General features: G+C 51.6%; 1 protein-coding gene across 1 annotated transcript in view; it reads right to left on the bottom strand.

Annotated features, from left to right (window-relative positions):
* PPP2R2B (protein phosphatase 2 regulatory subunit Bbeta) overlaps positions 1-17,474 on the bottom strand; it is a gene marked incomplete at its 5' end in the record, with an annotated part of 99,486 nt that extends 82,012 nt beyond the window's left edge. The window contains one exon of the mRNA XM_082489949.1: positions 17,320-17,474. Coding sequence (XP_082346075.1) covers positions 17,320-17,398 — 79 coding nt within the window. The remainder of the gene's footprint in view (positions 1-17,319) is intronic.
* Positions 17,475-20,972: the final 3,498 nt, after the last annotated feature.

Raw genomic sequence — 20,972 nt, 5'->3', positions numbered from 1 at the left:
TTATAGGAACAAAATGTCAAGGGTATAACAGCAATGTTATACCTCACTCCTGCCCTCAAATAATCTGTGTCAGAAAAATATGGCCATGACATTCTATCAAAAACATTCTCCGTGGTCTTCCCAGTCTCAGACACATGAAATTTCATCAGTGTGGATTTTACGGCTTTTAAGTTTAGAGAACACGGAGAGGGATGTCAAGCACAGCAGACCTGCAACGCCTCTCCTCTCAAGGACAACCACCCTTGAAAAATTGCAAAGTCAGCACAAACAGGAGAAGATAAAGATTTGAAGGCAGCCGGAGCAGCGGGGGACTGTAAACGGACTCATCTGTAGTCAATGTGTTTGCCACGTACTTGTGTGTGCGCCCACGTTCAGGATGCAGCACCCCCAGAAGACGTCAGGGAGCCGTCTGCCTCCCCAGGGAGAGGGGGACGGGGCAGGCACGGGAGCGCCCGGGGCCGGGCAGTGGGTGCGGGCAGCCCCTGCTCCCCCCTCGCCGGCCAAGCCTCGCTCCTCGCTCTGCATCCGGTGCCCTCGGGTCTGGACCTGCTCGTGCACCAGGAGTTGTCACCATGGTCCCACATCTCTCCTGAAAACGAGCGTTTCTCAGGGAATCTGGACCCTCTCTCCCTGCAAACTGCGGGTTCCACGGACCCTGTGCCAGGACCCCCCCGGGAGCATCCCCAGGGCCCTGTGCTGGGGACACGGGCTGCCCCGGCCATGGGGAGCAATGGCCCGTGGTGGTTCCCGTGCGTACGGGGACACTATGGACAAAAACCATACAGGGAACACGACTGCCTCTTGTTTCCCCAAGCGACAAACGCTTTTGCCTCTTGCTCTTAGGCTGCTCCAGTCTTTAATCAATTGGATTATTTGTTTTCTTCTCCAATTATTCTGTCGCCTAAAACTTCGGATTAACAGTGTGGATGGAGAGAACCCTACGCTGCTATTAGGTCAAACAGTCAAGTCAATTAACCTCTTTCAATAGAATAACATCTAACGATGTGGCAGAGGGTCAAAAAATGCACCTTGGTGTTTTTTTCTTCACGGGTTAGTGTGGTGGGTTTGTTGCCATCTGCTTGTGAGTTGCTCACTCTTTCATTTCAGCTGAGAAACGTTGAATTAAAAGGCAGAATCAAGGCAAAAATAAAAGGGAAGTCTTCTCATCAGCTCATGCTTTTGAATGCAGGAGATGGCTTTGCTGTGCAATTTCCACTTCAGGCGGGTTACTAAGAAACCGGATTAAAGAGAAGTAACACCAGCGCACAAGCCTGTATTGACAGGGTCCGCACACGTGAGTCTGCCCGTTGGCGTGGGCGTGCGCGCGCACGGACATCCCACCGCTCTCACAAGGAGCATCCGACGAAAGAAACCCGTGTGGTGAGCTCTGCTTGCGACGGACACCGACATCTGTCTTGGACCAACATGCTTCCCCCCGGCCGCCTCCCGACGCCCGGGAACACTGCTGTGCAGAGCGTACTCCAGCGGCCGCGGCGGTCCGACCCTGCGCAGCCCACGCATGGTCTGTGCGCGCCCCAGCACTGCCACCGCTCCGGCCCTGGGGATCCACACTGTGACAGCTACTGGGGGCGAAAGGCGGCACAAATGGCCCCAGATTTAGAGCCAGCTGTGACCCGATCCAGCCCAGACTGTGGGATGGAATCCCCAGGAATACCCATGGCAATAAATCCTCCCTCAGTGGATAGTTGGGGTGTTTAACACCAGACTCCGAAAGCTGCGGAGCACCCAGGTCCTCCTGATTTCATAGCCTCAGGAGCCCGTTGGCCTCCAAGCAAGAGGTGAACTCAAGCGGAGAAGCGAGAGACCGTTAAAGGTGTTTTTACAGGCATGAACCGAACGTTTTAGTCTGAGTTTGTTTCATGTGGCTGCCCTACGAGGTGACCAGCATCCCTACACACCTCCTGCAGAGGAGAGCCCTGTCCCCCCGGACCAGGACCTCCTGCTGAAGCGTCAGCAGACACAACCAGGGGATGAGGGCTCAGCAGCAAGGGCCGTCTTCAGCCTCCCCCTCTGGCTCACACGTGGCCAATACAGCAGCACACACCGGCACAGACGGTGTGGTACACACAGCACACGGGCTCCAGGAGCAGCAGAGGGCACAACCCAGCAGGGTGCCCTGGGCAGGTCTTGGGGATCCTCTTTCTTTGTTGCGGGATCCTGTGGTAGGGAAAACATTCCCAAGAGCTCCAAACTCCACTTGAGGCTTCACTGCCCAAGAAGCAGCTTACCGGCATGGGGAGATGCACATATGAAAGGGCGCAAGACTGCACGAGGGTAAACACGTACATAGACGTGGGACTGATGTGCTGTGCTGCATACGCAGTCATGGAAGTTTTCACGTGCCTGTGCTTCACAGAAACACCTAAAAAACATCGCCTTGGTCCCTGAACCACTGCCAGCCCGACGGCAATCCAGTGTGCTGTGCCAGGAGTCACATCTCCAGTACATCCGTCTCTGACCGGCACTGCACCTTGCTGCTCACGGCCACACGCCCTCACACCCTCTCCCCAAACCCACCAGGTCCGTGACGGGGACTGACCGCACCTCGGCCGGGTGCTGAGCACACCTCTGCCTGCGTGCTGACCCACTGGGCAGTGCCAGCACTCCAGCGCCAGCGTCCCTGGCACCGGCTCTGCACCCACAGTCCCCTCCCTTGGGACAAGACCACCGCCCCTCCGAAGGGACAAAGATGTTCTCCCTCTGCCCACATTCCCACAGGGATGGTACCTCCAAGACCGCCAGCCAGGTCTGGGGGAGGAGGAGCGAGTGCCAGAGGAAAGGGGGGAGAGCGGGTCTGACGGCCACGCAGGCACAAGCTCCAAGCATGGTCCTACAGCCCTATTTCCACAGGAAACTGAGCCAAAAAGCCACACTGTTGTGCAACACCGCACAGAAAGGAAAAAAAAGCAGCCAGCAGCACTGGGAACGAACCTGTGCAGGGACAAAAAACGATGATGAAGTGCACAGGAGTTTGTAAGAACTCACTAATGTAAGTGATTAATTATATTGCTGAACACGCGTTGCCCAGACAAGGGGTGGCCTACAGCCGCAGCCAGCTGACCGCTCTCAAATCATGTGCTGGAAAAGGGAAAAGAAAAAAAAGAGTGCTGAGCTGTATACTGGAAAATGTAATACTAAATGCCACGAACTTGCATTTGAAAGGAACTGCTGATTGTGAATAAATCCACCATATGGCTTTACAAAGCTGATAGTGCATTTACTTCCCAAATATAGCAAGATCGGCCTATGACAGCCTGTTTTTCTTTTATAAGCCACATTAGAAAATTATTTAGAGTACAGTATCAAAACCAATTTGTTGGGTTGCTGTCAAACAGCCACTGGTGCAATAGAAGGCTTTCGCGGCAAGAACAGGGGCTTGTGCACAGCAATTACACCCGCACAGCTCCACCACAATATCAAAACATTTAATGAATTCCTGAGGCTTTTTTGGTGACCTTGCTTTAGCAAAGCTGCCTGCAGAGAAGAGAAAGGTTAAACCTCACACTATTGCTTTTATGAACGTTTTCCTTGAGTCGGCACACGTGGTGCCCTCTGCCAGCACAGTAATTTGTGACGTTCCTGGATGGCTTCAGCGGAGAGAGCACACAAAAATCAAGGAGCTGCAGGCTCTCGCTGGGTATTTACCATCTGGTGTGCCAACCCCGGAGAGCAGCTAAACGTGCCTCGAGGTCTGATGGGAGTCATGGAGCTGCGCCCATGGTTTGCGCCGAACACAGCCCGCAGTGCTGGGGGAAACACACGCCCTCGCCACGGGTGGGAGAAGGGAATTCGGCAATCCCACCAACACACAGGCGAAGCTGTCTGTGGTGGGGAGAATATATAGAGACAATTTCCCTGGTTTTTCTTACAGGTAGGTCACTCTGACCGTACTCGCCATCCGCCTTCCCCAAAAGTGCTTAAAATAACTCAATTTCAAGTCAGCCACAGAACGCAGGGTCTGCTCTGAAGCTCTCTCCCACCCTGAGGCGTCCCTCCCCGAGCATCCCTCCTCAGCGGGGGAAGGACGGCAGAAGGTACCTTTGTGCTGATTTAAGCACTAACTAAATATAGATGACACGGGAACGCTGGGAAGCTACAGCTGAACCCATCTGTAGCGAGTGAAACACAGTCACACAATGGAACCACCTCCAGAGCCTCGGAAAGATGCTCTTAATTCGCCTCTCTCTTTGCTGGCGCCGGTCTGATGTGCCAAACCTCAGTCAGCCGCGGCACCAGCAGACCCGCGGCCGCACTGGGACGGCCGACCAGCGCACGGGCGGCACGAGGAGCAACCTCCCAACACGAACTGGGGGGAAGAAAAGACATCTTCAAAATCCTCTGATCACGGGATGGCACATCCACAGTTAGAAGTATTTTTGATTAAAAAAAAACCCCTCGGCAGCATACTTCGTTACGAAAGAAGAACGGCGTTTCAGCCGGCGGCTGTGGCGGCTCAGGGGCGAGGCGGCACAGGGGGAGCCCAGCCCGGGGCTCAGCGCTCCGCCCGGACGGGACCCACCAGCGACGGTCGCATCCCGCCGCGGGCGGCGGGGGGAGCCCCGGGGCCGCGCTCGGAGCCGCCGGTGCCCCCGGAACCGCCCACCGCACCCGGGACGCGCCGCTGCCGCCGCCCGCGGGGGGGAACCATGCCCGGGGGGGTCCCTGCCCGGGGGGGTCCCTGCCCGGGGAACCCCAGCGGCCGAGGCCGCCCCCGCCGCGCCGGGCGGCGCAGAGGCCCCGATGGCGGCGCCGCCACCGCCCCCCCCCGGCGGCCGTCGGGAGCGCGGCCGCACCGCTGCCCCCCCCGCGGGGAGACCCCCGGTCCCCATCAGGGAAGGGATGGCGACTCGTGGGGGAAAAATACATATCTGTCTCCAGCAAACCGGTAATAGCTTTTTTCTTTTTTTTTTTTTTTAAGAGAAAATACGCATCCTCAAAGCCTGGAAACAAAGCGTCAGAAGAAACCATACGCAACACCCTTAATGAGCTGTTTAAGTAAACGGCATGCAGCTCTAATGACCATCTCGCCCGTCAGGACTAATCTACATCCACCATTTCAATTGCATTTTAATTAAAACTTTAAAAGCTCCAAACTCGGCAGAATCATCTCCTGCTCAATGTCCGCTCCCACTCACTGTAACGAGCCCCGTGGTCACTCACTGTAACGAGCCCCGTGGTGAGGTATTTTCCCATTCTTGGCCTTCCCCTGTAGAGAGGGCGTTGCTAAAAAGCAAAACTTAAAAGGACAGGCTGGTCCCAGTTCACCTCACGCGGGATGTACAGCCCCGCGAGCCAGCCCACACAGCACCCTCATCCCGGGTCGATAATCACCAAAGTCAAAGGGGTCAAAGGCAGCCCCAGGGTCTCGCCTCGAGTCCTGCGGGACTGCCCGCAGCCAAGGGGAGCCCAAGGCAAAACCTGAACCACCTCCTCAACTGTGTTTGTTCAGACAGCTCAGAAGGGTCCCAAGAGGATATGAGGATTAACTCCTCTCAAATAGCAGCTCAGTGTCATGCCCATGAGAATTTAAAACCAAATTCAATCCCACTCTCTACCCAATAGCTTTGAGAGAATACAAATGAGGTCATGTTTTAGCCTGGGAAATTAGTGCAAATACATACACTTTTCTAATAACAAAAGCTGATCTCCAACTCGGGCCTGCTCTGAGCCTAGGAGCTACAGGGCTTCTTTCTATATTTCTTTTTTTAAAAAAACACCACTACTTCAACACAGTCATGTCACTTAGGGCTGTAAACTTACAGTAGCGTAAGGTCATGTGAGGGCTCACGGCCTCAGCATAGAAATGTTTATACTATCAGAGCTTACTTGCAGATACAAAGCACTTCTATGTTGCATTAAGAGGTTTAGAAATGCCACTGGCCAGAATTAAAAAATTCCACCCCTAACTGACGAGAGCATCGCGTGCAGCTTAGACCTCTCTCCTCGTTTATGCGGCTTTCAGCAGGGCCCGACATGAGCTGCCGGCGCAGAGCCCAGTGTGGGCACAGACGGGGACCGGTATGACTGGCGAGCGGCAAACCCGCTCCGCCGCCCGAGGCCGCCCGCGCCCGGCACAGAGACAGCAGCGCATTGCGGGGGAAGAGGGCAGAGGACCTCTCCCAGCCAAGGTGTAGCTGTCATCTGCAGGAAACCAAGAGAGGTGCTTACACGGGGGACGCGGCAAGGAGCTGTGGGGTGCTGGAGGAATCCCGGCTGCAGCAGAGCCCAGACGAGAGTGAGGACCGGCTGCGGGGCAGCGACGCGGTGCGGCTGGGTGCCGCCGGCATGCCTGGAAGAGGCTCCCTGCTGCCGACCCAATGACCAGCACTGCTCTGCCGGCCGGCCACCCTCCCAGTCCACCCAAACCAGCCACGGCCAAAGCAGCATCCCCGACTCATGACGTGCATCCGGACTCTCCCGCAGCTGACACCACAAAAGGCCGTTTTTAGTTTTTGCCAATGTCTGTTTTTTGCTACGGTCCCCTGGGCGCACAGCACTACACGCCTTGGTGGGACAGGCGCCATTTCAGAGGGGAAGACATGAGATCAGCCCCAAGAGCTCAGCTCCCGCGGCAGAGGCCAGCACTGAGCCAGCACGCTGCATCGGCACGCTACGAGGAGAGGCTGAGGAAGGACGGCAGCAGCCAGAGCGTGACCCCCCTCCCAGGGCTGCCGGGTGCCACGCTCCTCCCGACCTCTCCTGGTCGGGCACCCGTCCCCTGCGGGCACCCATCCGCCCACAGCCTGGGCCAGGCGTCCCCTCGCCACTCCAGGTGACAGCATGAGAAGGCTCAGGAGGGGTCTCGGCTTCCCCCGCTCTGCCATGGGGAAGAGCTGTGGCTGCCCAGAGCCCAGCGCTGGGTGCCAGCGCCCGGTCACCCCTCCCGGGGACACCGAGAGCTTCAGCGCGAGCAAATAACAAAGCACAGAGGAATCGTCCTGAGCAAGTTGTTCCTCTCATCTCTGACTCTCTGCCCCTTAAAAGACAAAATTTAGCATATCATTAAAGAGAGAGACTTCAAGCTGAGTTTTTAACAAAACAGTAACATCTTTCAAAGTGGCTTGTGCGCTTTTTCCCCATGAAAGTATCCTGAGAGCATCACCATTCAGGCAAAACCCACAGATCTTACCGTTACTGCATTCCGTGGCAAACAATTACACCGGAAGAGTGGAACCGCAAGAAGAAAGCTCTGTATCTGTGACAGCTGAAACAGCCTTCTTCCTCTTTAATAAATTCCTGAAGCTAGCAGAGAGCAAAATAAACCCCAGTAAGTATATATACTAATAAAGAAAACGTTATTTTTTCCTAAAAGGCCTTGAAACCGACAGAGTAGGAAAAAACGCAAAGGAAACGCAATTAGTGCAGCCAAGGAAAGGTATTTCCATCTCCTGAGATACCACAACCAAAGCGCAGGTGCACCGATCATCCCCAATGGAGAGGACCGGCCGACGTGCACCCCCGCATGCCCGAACACCAAACCCCGGCTCTGGCAGCGGCAGAGCTGGCACCTCGCCGTTCCGCCAGCCGCGCGCCTGCGAGCGCAGCCCCCATCGTACCCAGTCAGGACAACATTTATCGTGTTAAGTAATTCCGGAGATGTGCCTGCGGCTGTCCCCCCGCGGGGCTGCAGCCCCTCTGCCACCTCTCGCCCGGCACGGCGGCAGCAGCGGGGCAGTGCGGGGACTCACCTCTGAGTATCGGGGGACGAATAAAGAGAAATGGGCGTAGCAGAAACAAAGCCTTCAGCTCACTGGGAGGGGACATAGTTGTCACATACCGTGCTTCATTTTGACATTATGCCCAGTATTTTGGATAGGGACTCAGCCTCTCTTTTTTCCTAGTAACAGTCCACTTCTTCATGGCTGCAAAAAATTAACCTCATTTACTGTTATGGAAAGAAGAGACCAGGCGGCTGCATTTGTGCACATGGCGCAAGTTCTGATAAATGTAAGAACCGAGATTAGAGCAAGTCTGATGTTCTTCACTAAAAAGCAGAGGTTGATATGGCATTCAGACTGAGAAATTAAAGAACAGCTAAATCAGGAAATGCAATTATTGTAGAAAGCTCAATCTCAACTTGGTGTTCTCCATCAGCCTTAAACTAATGGTCTCTCTTCATGTAATTATAGACTATTAGTTACACCAAACCATATTTGCATACTTACACAATGTCACTGTACCTCTAACACACATACCATTCTGTAGTATTAACGCTGCTTCAAATTTAATTTATGTGGGTTTTACTCCAGGGTAATTCAGGACTTCAGTGACGCTCCCGACTGCTGGGGCCTCGTTAACTCGGGTCTAAGCCATAGGAATGACTCACCAGAAAAATAAACCCACTTGTGGCCAACACAGCGGGGACAAAACTGAGAGGCTGATGGTAAGTATAACGGTCACCAGAATAACACAGTTAAAGTCTTCAAAAAAGAACGGACAGAAATTCGGCTATTTTGGGTTCAGTCCAGGCCGAGGATCTTGGCTGCGGGGTCCCGCGGCCTCTGCAGCATCCCGACCGGGGTTTGCTCTGCGGAGCGCGGAGCAGGGAGCGAGCCAGCCGGAGGAGCCGGTCAGCCACTGCCAGCCGGGCGCCACGGCGGCTCCGTCCCGCTGGCGGCTCAGCCTCGGGGATCGGGAGCTTTAACACACATTCCGAACAGTTCCCAGGCAGACTCACCTTCGCTTCGTTAATCGGCCCATTCCACTGATTAAATACGACAAGAGGTAAAACCTGAACTTACTTTCTGCAGTCACCCATAGAGGAATCCACTCTCTGGAGCACACGAGGAAATAATTATTTTTATTTTTTGCATGCATCACTCAAAAATATTCCGAAGGCCAACAGCTCAGCCTAGAGGTGCCCCTAAGGTAAAGAGCGTAGTTTTAAGGTGCCTCTGGCTGAGCTTTCATGTTAAAGACCTCTAAAAAGCTAACCCTCTCGCTTAAGGGCACCTCTGAGCTAAGCTTTAACATCGGCTCAAACACAAGTGATTAAAGATCCGGCCTTCGTGTCACCCCCGCTGGAACCTCCAAAAATGTTACTGCAAAGCCTGGGCACAAACTGAGAAATGCAGAAAACCAGAGAACCGTTAAAGGCTTCAGAGAACACAAAATGATCGTTACCTTGGGGACACTTAAAGACGGGAATCGCTCCACTCTTTGGTAGCCTTTTGGAGCCAGGGAACTATTCATACAAATACTCTGCGATTTATTGTACCTTCAAAACCCTTGATTTTAAAGGAAAGTCACATTTTGGTCTTTCAAGGACCCAGAATCTTGTGAGAATCAAGTATTCTGGAAATAACTACTCTACTTAAAGATAGGTTTCATTATCTAGTATATTTTCTCACTAAAACAGTACTTCATTTTGAGCTAAAAGTCCATTTCACTAACAGCACCTGAGGGGTGCTTGTTGCTTACCTCGCCATCGAGAAATTTATAAACCAGGCACTGGACAGGCTGAACACTTCGTATTAAGAAACTAAAGGTGAAGGTATTCCTAAAGCAACAGATTAACTTCCTTAAAGTAATCACATTAAACAAACCAAGTGAGCTCCAGACCTCAGGTCCCAAAGCAGATGCTGTATGACCTTTTCCAGCTTAGCCTTTGTCAAAACACTGGTACCGAACAGCGAGCTCGGGATACACGTTTGTAAGACGTATTCGCATATGTTTGTATAAACTTGAAGGAAGAGCAGAGCCCAGGACACTCCAGCACAAGGAGGTTTACAAGGACACACGAGGACTTGCCGTGTCCTCCAGGCAAGTCGGGCAGTCTCCCGCAGCATCGCAGTGCCAATGCACTCAGCAACAGCCTCGTAATGGGCAGTTGTGCTTTCCGCACGACTCCCACTGCCCACAGAGGCGATGGAGCCACATCTGAGATGCCCTCGGGTCAGGCAGACACAGGAGCTGCTTAACAGAAGAGCTGCTGTGACCTATCAAGCAGCAGAGACCAGAATTCGTCCATGCCCGCCCGCCCTCGCTCTCTGGCCGCACAGTCTGTAATGTGGAAGTACACGTAATTTCTGAAGATCAAATGTAGATACACTTTCTGTTTAAACTCCCTGAGGGACAGACCTGAACTGCAGGTGGGGCAGAGCCGGGGGCTGCTGGCCCAGCTCCCCGCCGGCTCACGTCTGCCACGGCAGTGGGCACCGCTCTGGGACGGGGCTGACAGCCACGGGTGGGTCCCGGCGTCCCCTCGGGATAACGCCGGCAGGCTCTGCCCTCTCCCGGGGGAAGACAGGGATGGGGGACAAGGGCTTTCTGTACATGGTGGCAGAGTGGAGCGGGGCCGCACCGCGGGCTGGTGCCCACCATCGCCGAGGACAGTCACTGCCCTGTGCCTCCGCTGCAGCTGCAGCTCAGGCAGAGAGCCCGGCACGGGCGCCAGCCATTCTTCAGAGGCCTTGAAAGAAACATTCATTTTCACATACGTAATATTTACCCCATTGATTTTTTAAAATCTATTTATCAAACTGCCTTTTCATTTCATTCCTTTCCCTCTGCTCAGCAATACGGCTGCTCTGCGCCCAGCGCCGCTCCCCGGGGCAGCCGTTTGGGACACGCGGCGTACGCCCCGTCCGGAGGGCTGGAGCGGGAAGGGGTGGGCAGTGTCACCAGGACGGTGCCGACCGCAGAACGCACGGAGTGCCCACGGGGGCCCCTCGACAGCGGACAGCCTGCCGCCCTGCCAGCAGCCCTGCCGAGGACGCAGGAGGGTCCCAGCGTGCCGGCCAGGCGCGAAGGCTGCCTGCGCCCGCCTGCCTGCCCTGTTGGCAGCCTGGAGCACGTCCCCGGCAGCCCAGCCGGCACGGCCACCACCGCACTCAGCACCGCTCCCACTGGGAACCCCCGACTGGCTCCGCTGACTGCCTGCGCCTGCAGCGCGTGGGCGTACCCACGGGGCCGACCCACCACAGCAGAGAGAATTCCCTGTCCTTGTAATCCATCTTACCCTACGTGGTAACACTAAAAAGGCATACTAGGGATTGAAGGTTCTCCCCAGAGGAAAAAAAAAGTAGGGAAAACGACTACAGCTTGGCTTTAAAATAAAGTTTTCAGGAGCGTGGAGGTGAAGGCAGCCGACAGGCTAACTCTTAACAGACCTTCACTTTTCGCGGTCTGGGGTGTTACCCGACACAGCCACGAGCGACTCTCTTCAGCAATAAAGAAACTCACGACTTCAGCCAGAATTCCCCTTCTGTGCATAGAAAACCCACCGAAGCTAGGGGGACGGACGCACCGAAGAGCACAAACTGAATTTAAGTTACCAGCACCATTGCTGCAAAGGTCACACAGACTCCGACAGGTCAGCAGGATGCAAACGGCAAATATACAAAACGCATTCTCTACTAAGGATGGACTATTTTCTTAGCTACGGTACCAGGTCCCTTCCTGGGCAGCCCGCATTAAGGGAAAATAAAAGGGCCCAACAAGAGTAATAAGAGGTTCAGAAAACTTCATTTGTAAGGACAGGCTCAGACAGGGAACTGAATGGAACGAGAGTAGATACATCACCATGATAAAGCCAACGCTGCACATTTCTTCCGGGGGCTACAGAGTGGAGAGTGAGAATCATTTTAACTTGCAGACAGTTTTGTTAGAGATAAATGAACACAAACCATGAAGACAGCTCAACACTAGAACTGGTTACCAGCAAAGACAGCAATTTGTCAGCCTTTGAGGATTGAGCTATGTTTGACAAGAACCTGTTAAGTATCTGCTTTATTAGAGGCTGTTGCAAACAGAAAGGTAACTAAGGGACCTCCCTAGCCCTTACCAGCCCTCCAGTCACCCATCACTTCTCTGACTGCATGTTTCCATTTAACTTCCATGCTAATTATCACTTAAAATCACTTAAATCACTTAAATGTCACTTAAATCTTGGGAGAAGCAATATGGCATGATGGTTTTCTCCTGTATATCTCCTCCCACTCAAAAATCTCAAATCGATATACTAATTCATTTATTGCTAAATTAGAAGAGCCTAGAGATATGCTGTATGGCAGTAAGATTCCAGACCAAATCTGGCATGGATGAAGATCTTTTATAAGAATCTCTGTACTATGTCAATACTACCAAGAAGTACTCTTAATCCCGCTAGATGACTCCCAAGGGACTTTTCAATGCTATTTTTCTGATTCCTTCCAAAATGCTGCTAAGAAATCTACCCATGTTTTCCTCCAGCCTTGGCCAGGAACATGCAAAAATCCCAGACTGCTGTCTCAGCAGTGCCGCTCGGCACAGATAGGAATAGAATCGTAGAATCATAGTGTTGGAAGGGACCTCTGGAGATCAGCTAGTCCAACCCCCCTGCCAGAGCAGAATAGGTGCAATACCTATTGCAATTGCACCTCCCAGAAGAAGCCAGAGTTTCCAGCGAAAGGGCCAGATGCGCAGCCAGGAGGGCAGCGAGTGCAGCCACAACGATAACATAATGAAGACAGTCAAGATGTGGACTAATGAGACCAGGACCCAGATCGCGGCCTGTGGTAACTGTACAGCCAGCCCTTTGTTTTCCTTTTCTGCAGCTGCGATTCAAGACCTTCCCGTGCTCCCCCACCACATGCTGTTCTCCAACGTGAGTCACATCTGCACAGTATGGCTCCTCTCCCTTCCGCACAGTATCGCTCCTCTCCCACCCGCACCCAGCAGCAGCTAGGACGAAGCACGGAGGGTTTCAAGCCCTTCATCCCCCGCAGCAGCTGCTACCCATTCGTATCGCACACACAGACCTGCTGCACCCATACTGCACTCTCTCTGTTTCAGCTATGTTGGACACAGCAAGTTTTCCTTTATTTCTGTGTTTTCTATTTCCCAAGCAAGTACAAACCTATCCACAGTACAGCGTGAAGCTGTTTTTTTTCCCCCATGAGAAAGAAAAGCAGCCAGCATCAGAATTCCACAGCAATGACCACAAACCTTGTGCTTGGCGCACCACTGCTGGTAACGTGCCGCAACCTTCTGTAAGCCACTGAGTAGTCGTTTGACACCATTTGCGCGAATAAGGAACGTGCAGGAACGAGCTGCAGAGTAGAACCAAGCTCCTGGTGGACTCTTCAAAGCAAGAAATATCGAGATGTGTTGGTGCAGAGCAAACAGTGAGTTGATTGCTCGTGTCAGAGCAAGGACTGAACTCCAGACCTTTGGCCTAACGTCACTTGTGCCGAGGGGACACTGTCCTTTGGTCCTCCACCAAGGTACATGGGAAATATTAAAAGAAGTGCTGTAGTTTCTTATTACATTGTTATGGTGATTAGAGTTGATAAAACAGTACAAAACCTACAGCATATATTTGTTTGGAACCCAGCTTGAAAGTAGCGCTGCTTCTTTGACACACACCTCCTACATGTGTTTTCATTGTATCATCTGAATTTTTAGCACTGCAGTATCAAATACGCATCATTACTTTTCTGTTACAATTAATAAATCGTATCTAGACCTTAGCAGTAAATTCAGATATTGGATAAAGTATTTAATATTAAATAAAGATTAATATTTAAATAATTCCTATCGATTCCTGTACAATGTTAGGGAGTAAACTGAAAGCAGATGCATTCGTAATGTCCGCGGCTTTGTATCTGCACCAAAGTAACACACCATGGCAGAGAGATCCCACAACCGCAGCGATGAACAGCTGCACTTACAACGTGAAATACAAAGTGATTCAAGTCCTTCAGCCTAACTCAATGTCAACCAAATTTGGAAATACTTGGAAGTTACTGAAAATGTATTCAAGTGGTTGCCCTGTCAAATTAATAATGCAGTTAAAGATCTCCTAAGCACAATAACCAGTTTTAAGGATAGGAAATAACTGTTACATGACTAAATATCAATTGATGTATCCAAAAGAATTATACTTCTGCAGAACAGCAAATATTTCAAACCCTGCTCATAGAAGTGCACAAAAATACATTTCTGTTTAAGTTCTGGAAGAAAAACATATGCATGACTCAAAGTGTGGCAACTGTATGACCTCAGAGAACTCACTTCCCACCTTTGTGCTCGCTTCCTCGGCCGCAGGAAACTATATTGTTTTCTTAATTCAAAGGCTTTTTTCTGAAAGTTACTTAGCTGAGGATTTCAATGATCTTTGATATCCTGGAGTTGAACATGTTGCAGACATTAAAAAAGTTTGCATTTAAATAAACAGGCAGTTATTTTGATCAGCATATATGTATTCATTCTGAAGCGTTTCATTCTGCGATTTGTACATCCCAAGTCTGCCAGCTGCTGCAGCCTATCCACAGTTCCCAGCAAACCTGATCCTAACGCATACATACTTCTGTTAAGGCACCAGTCCCTCTGTCATTTAACCCTTTTTCAGAAAATAATAAACAATAAAAGGCCCACAGTGCACGTTCCACATCAAAAGATACGTCTGGATCAATTTTCCGTGCACACACCACTGCGAGAACAAGGCACACCCCAAAACCTGTTTTGCATCTTAAGTAATAGATCAAGAAATGCTTTTCTACAGCAATGTTCCTCATTCAAATACAGTTCAGGAGTAGCAATCAGGGTCCAAAGGAGAGTACCGTGGGCTCAAATTCTGTCCAACTGCTCCCATTCAGCCAAGCTACGGGCATGCTTTGAGGTCAATGGGACACACGCGTGGGTTCCTACGGGCTGCTGAGCAGGGCTGAACTCAGAGGCACAGGACTAACCCCCCGGCTGAACGCGTCACTGAGCTGTGCTCTCAAGCCCCAAGTAGTCAGTATTTTCAAAAGACCCCAAAACACACGTGCTATGCTGTACCGCGTCCTGATCCACACGCCTTGGCACGAGCAGGACTGGCGTTTCAGGACAACGAGCATCAGGAGTGATGGCAACCACCAGTCATGCAAGCGAGGCCGTCATGTCACCTGCTCAGCCACACCACGTCTACCACCTATGGCACTCGACCTGCACCAGCTTTCTCCAGATGCATCCTCTCCTTCCCGTTCATTACCACAATCCCACTCCGCCACCGTAACGATAACAACGCTGCGTCAGCTCCACGGGCACTGCCCATCAAGCACTGCGCCTTCACAGCAAAGCGGAGCAGAACAACAAACCGCCCTGCGGGGCAATAAATGAGAGCTCAGCTGCAACTTTCTAAAACCATCTCATAGGCAGTGCCAGAAGAGGACAAACGCGCACTGGAACCTCAGGTCTGTTACAGCTTGGTGCCCAGTCACCGTTCTGTGTTCTGGGCTCTCTGCTGACCTAGATCTCTCCTTTACAACTCCGGGAATTTGGGCTGAAGGGAAGAGAATTCTTACAGTGAGGTACCAGAGAATACATCGGGACTTCAGGTCTCGGTCTGAATGGAGCCAGGATCAGAAGGGTCTTTGGAGGAACACCTTTGTCGGGAAGGGGCGAGCGCAGAGGGCGGGCAGGGGCACGAAGGAGTTTCTCCTCTGGTTGAGAGGGACATCTCTGACAGGCTGGGGGAGAAGAGGAGCCTCTCCTCTTTGACACGCTCAGCCGTCCTGTGCCTTGTCTGTCCACGGAGTAAAGCCTGGCTGAAAGACTGACCAGGGCAGCATCCGACTGAATGCGGCCCCCGAGACATCGCAGCCTCACCCCATGAATAGTTCTGTCCATTTGTGAGGCTGCACTCCACCCAGAGTGAACCAGAGACACCAAATGGCAACTTCATCACTCAAAACATGGAGATACGAGCACCAGATCCCGCTCCCGCTGCACATCGTATATCGAGGGTTCTTGTACGCTACATTGCCTTTTTAGCCACTCAAGAGGACTGAGGGAGGAGTCAAGCTCTTACCTGGGTTCTCTTCTCGGTTTGCTCGTGACTTAGCCTGTAACTATTTAAACTCTCCAGATCTCAGTTTCATCCTGAGTTAATGATATACATCTGATAATTGGTCTGAGAAACAGTTCTGTACAAGTTTCATTCTTTATATATCGTTTGCAAGGGAGAATAGAGAGCACACCAGTGTGGCATTCTTTCTTGAATTAACTTTTTTTTTTCTCTCAGTAGTCTTCCATGACCTCCCCTAAAACAGCGAGGTCTGCTTCTTCGTTGAATTATTTATTCCAGTAGAAAAATCCAAAAGTTACTTATTCAGAATATCTTAAGGAGCTGTGCCTTTAGACAAAGTCAAAATGAAAGCAAAAGAGATCTTCAGAGAAATTTTCAAAGAAAGAACTCCAGAGCTAGTCCGAGTTATCTATTGTGATAATTTTATCTGCTTAAAACTTCAGAGAAAATAAAAAAAAATAAAAGTCCAGACTGTCTGCTTGGACTAAAATATAGCAACCTAAGTAGATAGAATAATTTAGCCAGGAGTGTCATCATCTACTGCCCAGTCCCTCCTGCCAGACCCTTCCACTCCCAATCTTCAGCCTTACGCCATGCTTGGTCACGGCATGAGTTGAGGTGAGGTCCTCCCCAAAGCGCCACTTTTTAGCCGGAGACACACAGTGGGCAGAGACCGCAGCCAATCGTCTCAAAACCAGCCGTAAACCCACATCCCTACAGTGCTCCTCTGGATTTTCCCACTGCTCACGGACGAGGTTGGTAATTCAGTCTCTGCACACAGGCTCAAAGGAGATGAATGAGCCTGTAAAAGCCGGGTGACAGGAAGGGTGTTTCTCCTCATTAACTAACTATGGTTAGGGTGCAGGAGGAACATTGCTGTGGTTCCACGTAGGGGAGTAGCAGTGGTGTGAAATTTTGATCCAACTGAGCTGCTCAGATGACTGCAGATGATTCACAAAACTGTCTGACAGTTCACAGACCACAAACACGCACAGAACCGTCACTCAGGACTACAGACCCTATGGCAGAAGTCCCACTGGAGTCTCAGTGAACATGGACCTGATGCTTTGCATTCCTGCCCAGAAAATAGAAAGTTCAGATCCTCCTGAGAACATTTCATTCATCCCAAATAGCTGCAGAGTTGTTTTGCTGAGCCCTGAAAATAGGTTTTACTGAACGAGGGGAAGGGCACAGGTAACCAAACCCAGGCAGCGCTAGCTATGATTTTTTCATTTTCTTGGGAACATACAGCTGAATTAAAGGACCCATTTACAAAGTACATAAACCTGAAAGATGTGCAGCACCATAACTAGAAAGTCCTCCCCGAGCCAGCGCTGCCACTTGCCCGTTTGCACACTTAGTGCAGAGCGGACGGTAAACCACTGAGAGGAGTAAACAAAGTCATTTTCTGCTAGGCCTTCAGACCCCCCGCGCCCCCTTTTCCGCCGTCCCGGCCTCCTCCCGCCCCCCAGGGGCGGCCGTCGGGAGCGGTGCCCCCGCGCACCTCCCGCGCACCTCCCGCGTACCTTCGGCGTGGCAGCTGGAGGCGAGGATGGCGCTGGGCGGCCTGAAGAGGTACGGCAGATAGCGCGAGAAGCATTTCATCTTACAAAACCGTAATTAAAAACAAACAACAACAAAAAAAAAAGGGAGGAGGGAGGGAGGAATAAAACAAACAAACAAAAAAACCCACAACAAAACAACCCAACCAAACACTAAGAAAATAAAGAAGAAACTGACGCGGCCCCTCCTCAGCCCATCAGGCCCCCGCGGTGCCCCGGCAGCCGACGCGGCGGGGGCCGCCCGGCCGGGAGAGCCGCCCCGCCGCCCCCCATGCTGCGGCCCCGCCGCGGCGGCCACCGCTGACTCAGCCCGCCCTGCCCGGGGGGGCGCTCGGCTCGGCCCCCGCCGGCGGCGCCGCTCCCGGCGCGGTGCTGCGGGGAAGGGCGGTCGCTGCCCCGGCGGGGTCCCCGCACCGAGACCCCCGGCGCCCTCCCGGCGAGCCCCGGCCGCGCTCTCGGCCTCCCGCCTCGGGGACGCATCGGCGGCATCCGACGCCCGCTGTGCGGTAGCGGGGACCCCGCGGAGGCGGCGCGGCTGCAGCGCCGGGCTGAGCCCGCAGCGCCGGAGCCGCCCCGCACCGGCGGCTCTAACGCTTTTCCAGCCACAGCCCGCTCCTTCGGGCAGACACCGCTCACGGCTCCGTGCGCCCCGGACTCGCCCCGCCACAGCCCATCAGCGGCACAGAACGCCGAATACCGCGCTGTGGAGAGGGGCAGGTTGGAAGGAGGTAACGCGATGAGCTGCTGATGCTCGCCCCCCTGCTTTCCTGCCGTTCAGTTACTTCGCAGACGAGGGTTTGGTTCGGGACAAAACCACTCACCGTTGTCGCCTGCTGCTGTTGCCTCGTGTGGAGCACTGGGTCGTTTTGCTGTTTGGTTTGATCATCTGGCTGCAGCCTTGGTAATGTTGCTGTCAGATGACAGCAGGACTGCACTTATACCAAGGAGATGCAAAGCACCTGTGCCAGTGAAGAGAGCAGCTTTTCATTTCACTCTAATATCTTTCTCTTTATTCAAAATACCCTCTCTGGATGTCAAAAAGAAAAAAAAAAAATCCAGGTCTGGGCTGCAAGCAATGCAAAGCCTGCCCGCCTAAAGGTGACGGCTCCCTCTGATTGCATCACACAGAAGCGAAGGCTGAAGATTTAGTACTATCATGTATCTTCCAGTCCATCCCAGGAAACAAGATACAAAATAAAGAGATGGTATTTTATAAAGCAGTCTTCATGGAAAGTCACTTTATGTGTTCATACATGACTCACCCAATGAGATTATTTAATACACTAGCCTGGAAATGGAAACGACCGTCTCTGAAGCAAACGCTGCTGTTTAACTGCACCCAGAAACTACATTCGCATTTACTCGAGAAAGTGATGAATGTCATCTCCGGTTGAAATTACAGAGGGAAGTTCGGTGCGGTATGCATAATTAAACCACATCACAGACGTGAAAACTGCAATTACACATCTCTAATGATCACAGCAGCTCAGTTACCACTTTCATAACAGTGTACAGCAAAACCTGGAGAAGAATGTAATTTCCAAGCAGCTGGTTGAACTAACGTTCTGAGCCAGGGTGCCTTTAGAGAAGGCTACGGCTGCTCCTCAGTCGGGCCAGCTGAGCGCAGCTCTGGAGAAACCATTCGCCCTCTACACAGGAAAAAAGAGCGTATTACTGCTTCAGTTACGACCTTCCCTTTCTCAGCAGGCAGCCTACGCTCTGCACATGCAGTGCACGTCGTGAGAAGAGGGCAGCGTACGCTGTGCCGCCCGAGGATGGCATCTTCGCAGCCACGCTGCTGTACCACGGTCACGGACTGCGCACAGACCAACCTGCTCATTCTCCAGCATGCATTTCCACGCCAAACAACATCGCACTGCAACCCAGATCTTCAATCACAGCACTGGGCTTGTGTCACTTTCTCTGGTAGGCAAGAGCTGGAAGTTTATTCCACCCCTGGAACTGAGCAGATGAACTGAACCGTGAGGTGCTCACCTGCCTCCTCTTCCAGGAAGGGAGAGGAAAACTGGCTGCTCTGGGGCCAGTCCAAGTTGCTCAGCTGTCCAGTCAGCTCCCTTTGGTCCCTTTGGTCCTGCGCTTAAGAGCCCAGAAAGAGATTTGCCCCAGTTCTGCTTACGAGATGATCACAATGGCTTCAGGAGGACCATATTTCCTCCTAAGTCAGTGTCTCTCCTCCCTTTATGCCTTTTCGACTATTTACATGGCATCCCTGTAGTTTTTGTGTCTGCATCACCCGTATGGATGTAGATGTAGATCACAGAGTCAGAGGTTATGTGAGCCTCTGGAATAAATATTATCCACACAGAGCTGTGCAGCGACATGCTTCGGGTTTACCCGGGGACTCAGAGTCAGCTTGAAGCAGAAGCCATATCTGAGACCTACTTGTAGGACTGAAATGTGCAAATGCTGTGCCTCTCTTCCACCATGTGTATGGATGTAATAGATTCCATTGTACACGATAGAAAAAATATTTTTTTCCACTCAAAAATAGACATGAACATTCCCTAAGAAACAGATTAATTCCACCTCATTAAAATCACATACAAAAAAACCCCAACCCAAAATATCTTTATTGTGGCTAGGATCTATTTAAATATTTATACCCAGGGTTTATGTCCCATTAACAAACTGAATTTCACTTTACATGCAAAAATCAGGATGTATATTTGAGCTTAATTAGCAAGCAACCCAAAAAGGAAACCGACATGTACGGACACAGGTGAGGCTCTGAGTCAGCCTGGTGAGCCTGCAGACCGTCATTCAACACTGAAATCTTTGGAGTTATTGGTTACACATCTGGATGACATGGCAAACACAGGCGTGTGCAAGCAGACGTAATAAAAACCTCTCACCCACTGGAAATGGCTGTTGGTCATGCAGCTTGCTAGGATCTGGTGACATCCCGACTGCAAAATATTCCAGACACGAGGTAGAACATCTGATTTCATTAGGACCATTTTGATTTAGCCGTTAATATTTATGTGATATTCCTCCATTTGACAACTTTATTATATGTATGCTTTACACCTGCCTAATTTAATAAGACCAAGATTTAAATGCTGGGTGCCTGGGTTCCTTGTCTGAAGCACACAGCCCGGTGCACGGCAGCCCCACATCCCCTAAGGCTGCCCTTCCCCTCCGAACCCCTGCAGCCACTGCGTCGCTCTCCCTTGTGACGTGCCCTTCGGCAAGCGCCGAGGCAGCTTCCCACGGCCACGGTAGTTCTAGACTGTGGATCTTGAGGCTCAAAAGGACTAGAGGAAATTCCATCTCGTAAATTTGCACAAATCTGGTTTCTAGAGCAGACTGCTAATTATCAATATATCAAAATAAGGCAAGATCTCTAAAACTTGTTTCCTGTTAGTAGCAATGAAATATAGTTCAAAGCACTGTGGCACCACAATGGCAATCAGCAACATCATTTACTTCATATTTAACATTGAAATTGGTGTGTGTTTGAGCAGTTGAAAGATGTCCCAGGCCTCCCATTGATGCATAAGAGAGCTCATTCATTCGGAGAGTTGTGTTAGAGTTACAGGATGCATTATACCACTGGTTTCATCAGGACAAGTACCACACATGACAATACTATATTC

The sequence above is a fragment of the Vanellus vanellus genome (genome assembly GCF_965231255.1).
Source record: "Vanellus vanellus genome assembly, chromosome: 13".
NCBI lineage: Eukaryota > Metazoa > Chordata > Aves > Charadriiformes > Charadriidae > Vanellus > Vanellus vanellus.
The sequence above is the reverse complement of the archived record's forward strand: the minus strand, read 5'-3'. Positions and strand labels throughout refer to the sequence as shown.